A 4,800-nucleotide genomic window follows, 5' to 3' on the forward strand; every position below is an offset into this window, starting at 1 on the left:
CTGGTGTTGGCGCTAAAGCGGGTGTCGGTGCTGGTGTTGGTGCTGGAGTTGGTTTCGGTGCTGGCGTTGGAGCTGGTGTTGGCGTCAAAGGTGGGGTCGGTGCTGGTGTTGGAGCTGGAGCTGGTTTCGGTGCTGGCGTTGGAGCTGGTGTTGGCGTTAAAGGAGGTGTCGGTGCTGGTGTTGGTGCTGGAGCTGGTTTCGGTGCTGGCGTTGGAGCTGGAGCAGGTGTTGGCGTCAAAGGAGGTGTCGGTGCTGGAGCAGGAGCTGGTTTCGGTGCTGGCGTTGGAGCTGGTATTCATGGTAGTGCTGGGGTTGGTGTCCATCCCAGAAATCTCGAGGTGGTTGATGCCCGCAATACCTAACTCGCCGTCTCCGCAGCACTGTTGAGACTTTTCCTTATTAGTCGAAGTGTGTTTAGTAAGTGAGTAATGTTGTTGTTGATGGAGTCGTAGCATGATACTGCTTGTGAATATATGTCCGTTAAAATGATCTGGATTGTGTCAATTTGTTTTATTCTTTTTGCCTGAAATCGCAAGAGTGATGTCTTCTAACATTGTCGTATTCCATGTCTGTCTGTACTCTGTCAATAAAGTTATATTCTATACTGTTGGCAGAGAATATTTAATCTACTGTGCTTTGAAAGCCTGTACTGATCAAAATTCATTTATTTTTGAATAAAGTGTTAAAGCATTGTCAATGAAGGGATTTTTTTGAGAACTACTTGTAGATAAATATTTCCTTAACTCCAGGGCCTTGCGAAGCACTTTAACTAACGGAGCTCGACAAATTCAAACGAAAGGGCTATTTTCGCAAGCATATATTGCCATCGACAGACGCCGTGGACGTGCACACCCAGATATAAGTCAGCGTGACTCAAAATGCATGCCTCAAAGAATGCTAATAAAGTGCACCTACAAGTTGTCGAGCTTTAAAAATGTAGTCGTAGGCGACGCGATGAAGCGAAGATAAATGAAGTGAATCAGATTCGAAATGTGACTACTTGATGCTTTGAAAACGACAGCAGTGGCTGCAAATGCATTAAAAAGATCAGCTTATTAAAAAATTATTTGGTTCATCCAAACTGTTATTATTCTAGGCGGCTTTACTGAAGTACAATCGCGTAAACTATTTCGTTGTTAATGCTATCAAAGATCTATAAACACAAGGATCAGGTCGATCGTTGGGCGACAAGATTGGTGGTCATGTTGCATCTACTTCGGAATGATGTTTTTAATTAAGGACAGGAGGCGGCTTTTTCTTGAAATCAAAGTATTGTATATTTGTCAAATGCTTCAGTCGTCGCAATGCCCATAGGTCCAAGCTGTGCCGCTCATTAAAGTCCCACTACACAGTTGAAGAGTTCGCCTTTCATGTGGCACACCCAACAGGTAAAGTATCTATGAGTTTAAAACACTGAAAAAAACTGGTTCGACAAAAAACTCAAATTAAGAGCAGCCATGCTCTACAAGCCCATGTATCCAAGGCGTGAAATTAGAGCTTGAGTTGAAAATGGAAGAGTACAGCCGCGAGACGCCACTGTTCGATCGTCGTTTTCACGTGCTGGTGCAGTACCCAGACCGTGATGAAAAGCTCCAACAGCTTACAATTCGATTACTTACTGGTGCACGCGTACGTTTTAGTTAAATGATGCCACCATACTCGAGCACGGTAATTTAAAGTGCGCTTGTTGCTCCATTATGGCAGCAAAACAACGACAAGAACCAAAGAGAGCGCGTGATCCGTGTCGAAATTACAGACGACGATGGCATTGATCCGTTTTTTCTATATTTATGGAGTGTCTCCGAAGAGGAATTTCACGAGCTTAAAGCGCAGCAGAGACTACTCGTCGACTTTGCCACATTTCCGGCCAATTTAATTGAGCTACTCCAATGCTGTGTGAAAGATACTACAAAGATCGTCCGAAAGCTTGACGATACCGAAACCGACAAGCACGACTTGTTCGAAGACAAAGGTGCTGTTTGTGTCAATCGAGGCTCAGTTGACGCTCAACACAGCAGGTCTGCTGGACCAGTGCCGTTAAGGTATGCACTCTTTCAAACAACGTCGTAAAGGACACTTGATCGAATGCTGTATATACTTTTGTAGCTATTTGGCAGTGCTCAATACATCGGATGGCAAGGGGATGTCCCTCTTTAGCATTGTCGAGACGAATCCGTTTAAACAACTGACACATTTATCATTGAAATTTTTTCCGGGTGATGATACGGCTATCAAGTCATATCTTGCCGCGAGGTTGGCACAAGTTGGAGCCAGTAGACGATCGTTAGCATCGGCCTTGAAGCAGACAAGCGAAGAGCTACAGACTTTGCAAAGTCGCGAGAAAAAGTTACAGCAGCAATTGTCGACACTCAGTCATGACGCCGAATCGACGCTTGTAGCGGAAAAAAGAAAGTTTGTCGACGAATTCGATGCACAGCGTCGAGTGGCGACCACAGCTTTAAAAGAGCGCGAAAGTGAATTAAATGCGAAAATGGAGATGTTGGTCGAGCGATACGAGAAAGAGGTGGGTTCGACATGACAAGTGTGGCTTTTACTGTACTTGTTGCTCAAAATACAATGTGTTGTAGCTTCAAACGCTTAAAGTTGCGGCCGAAACGAGCGACAGTCATGTGCAGGATCTCAATAAACTCAAGTACCAGCATGAAATGCAAATTGATCATCTTCAGGTTCAATCACAAGATCTTTGTCACGGCAAAAGTGTGCTCTTAAAAGAAGTCGAGGAACTGCGCCTTCAAAACAAAGAATTGGATCAGAAAGCTTTTCAGCAGGAAAAACAAGTGAATACGTTGCAAATGCGTGTGGATGCGTTGCAGCAACAACTTGCTGACAAGGAGGATGTACTCATCAAGACAACAGACCTATTGCAGTCGGCAAAACACCATAACGACGAGATTGACGACGCGTTGAAAAAGTACCGAGACAACCACGCAAGACTGCAACAGAAGCTAGAGCTGAGTATCTCGGAGATTAACAAGGTACGATACTCGTTTGATTTATGCACGGCATGGTTTCAATTATTGTCATTGGCTTGAATAGGGAAATGAGATTATTGAACGCATGCAGAATGAGAATCGAGGTTTAAAGTCTAAAATGCGGATGAAAGCCAAGATTTTAAAACAGCAAGAACAGGTGCGATCGACGCAAAAGTGATTCCCGATTATGTGGCACTTGTCATTCGTTTATTGCTCTAGTTTATTGAGGAAAAACAACTTCAGCGTGAAGAAGCTGTACTTGAGCTGAAATCGACCAAAGAAGATCTTCGAAAACGAGACGAGCATATTTTACTGCTAAAGGTATGGAAGCATTTTATTGTGGAAAAGGCCCCTTTTTTTAATTATTTTGCTCGTAACTTTTATAGGGTGCAATTAAAGAATTAAGTCAAAAGCTCGAAGACAGCAATAAATTGCTGGCATCTAACCAGCAAGGTATTGTACAACTCCTCACAATTGCCTTTTACTCCATCTTGAACGATCGTGGTATGCGATTGCACTAGTGATCACGTGGTTAAACAAGGAGATAAATGAAGCTCAGCTTGGGCATCAGCGAAGGTCGACAGCTCATCCATCAGTCGTCACATTCCATCCATCTGACAAAGTACGTGGTTCACATTAAAAAAATATTGTGCTTCACTTCTATAAAGCTTTACATCATTTCTTAGGTACCTCCGTAAAGCCATAATATACTCGACAACATTCGTAAAAACAAACACTTTTAAAAACATTAAAACTAAAGAGCAAGCCCGCCATCAATACGAAGGCACTGCCCTGTAATGTACGACGCCTCGTCACTCACGAGAAACGCCACGAGCTGAGCAACTTCGTCTGCAGTGCCGAACCGAGCCAATGATATGTTATTTAGAACACGCTCTCGTGCTGCGTTCGACATGGTATCAGTCATTTCTGTCTGTATAAATCCAGGCTCGATTAAATTTACACGAATGTTTCGCGTCCCCAATTCCTTGGCCAACGTCTTGGTGACGCCCACCAGTCCTGACTTGGACGCACTATACGCAACCTGCCCGGCATTTCCAGCAGCACCGACGACGCTACCAATGTTAATAATACTTCCCTGGCGGCGCTGTATCATTCCTTTTGCCACTGCCTTGCACATGAGCACGGGTGCCACGAGGTTTGTAAGTAATAAATCTTCCAAATCGACCTCATGAAGGCGCAGCAGCAAACTATCCTTTGTGTAACCGGCAGCATTGACAAGGGCTGATGGACAAGCGCCAAAATTATCCGTCACTTGAGCCACCAATTGAGCTGCTTTAACAGAAGCGTCGCCTTCACCACGCCGCGGACACGAGTACGCTATCGGCAGCACATCCGCGGAAATCCGCTGAGCAGCTTCTTGAGCTCGCGTTAAGTCGCGGGAAGTGAGCGCCACCTGCCAGCCACGTCGGTAAAGCTGCCGTGCGACAGCAAACCCGATGCCGCGGCTGCCCCCTGTCACAAGCGCCACGCCTAACGACATTGTTTTAAAACGGCATTTCGAAAAACCTCAATTTCAAGCTGGATTAACTTTAATTTTTTTGTAAAGGGAGCTGATAATGAGCCTTCAGTCTCCGCTAATGGCTCTAATGTAAAGGGTACACATCGATTGGAGAACTGTATTTGGAGCACATTTTCTTTGGGTAAAATACCCTTTATCCTGTTCTAAAATGGTAACAAATGTGCGGCCGAATTCTATTTTTAAATTTGCTAGGGTAAGTTTTTAGATTAAAATATTAAATAAGGTGCAGTTCCCCTTTTAATCTTATAGCGTTAAGTGCCTTCCTAA

At 44.3% G+C, this 4,800-nt stretch overlaps 3 protein-coding genes across 3 annotated transcripts in view; 2 read left to right on the forward strand and 1 right to left on the reverse strand.

Moving 5' to 3' along the window:
* The window catches only part of CCR75_006470 (uncharacterized protein), a gene marked incomplete at both ends in the record, with an annotated part of 1,774 nt that extends 1,387 nt beyond the window's left edge, over nt 1-387 (forward strand). Inside the window, one exon of the mRNA XM_067964540.1 lies at nt 49-387. Coding sequence (XP_067821057.1) covers nt 49-387 — 339 coding nt within the window. The remainder of the gene's footprint in view (nt 1-48) is intronic.
* Nucleotides 388-1,509: 1,122 nt separating this feature from the next.
* Nucleotides 1,510-4,464, forward strand: CCR75_006471 (uncharacterized protein; the record flags this gene model as incomplete). The annotated part of the gene is given in 9 exon segments (XM_067964541.1): nt 1,510-1,629; nt 1,705-2,042; nt 2,107-2,524; nt 2,589-2,996; nt 3,058-3,150; nt 3,213-3,314; nt 3,380-3,497; nt 3,515-3,615; nt 3,680-4,464. The coding sequence occupies 9 exon segments, from the start codon at nt 1,510-1,512 to the stop codon at nt 3,689-3,691; spliced, it is 1,710 nt and encodes a 569-aa protein (XP_067821058.1). The 3' UTR covers nt 3,692-4,464.
* CCR75_006472 (uncharacterized protein) lies at nt 3,748-4,494 on the reverse strand (the record flags this gene model as incomplete). The annotated part of the gene is made up of 1 exon (XM_067964542.1): nt 3,748-4,494. The coding sequence occupies one exon, from the start codon at nt 4,492-4,494 to the stop codon at nt 3,748-3,750; it is 747 nt and encodes a 248-aa protein (XP_067821059.1).
* Between the last annotated feature and the right edge of the window lie 306 nt (nt 4,495-4,800).

The sequence above is a fragment of the Bremia lactucae genome, linkage group LG5 (genome assembly GCF_004359215.1).
Source record: "Bremia lactucae strain SF5 linkage group LG5, whole genome shotgun sequence".
In the NCBI taxonomy this organism is placed as follows: domain Eukaryota; phylum Oomycota; class Peronosporomycetes; order Peronosporales; family Peronosporaceae; genus Bremia; species Bremia lactucae.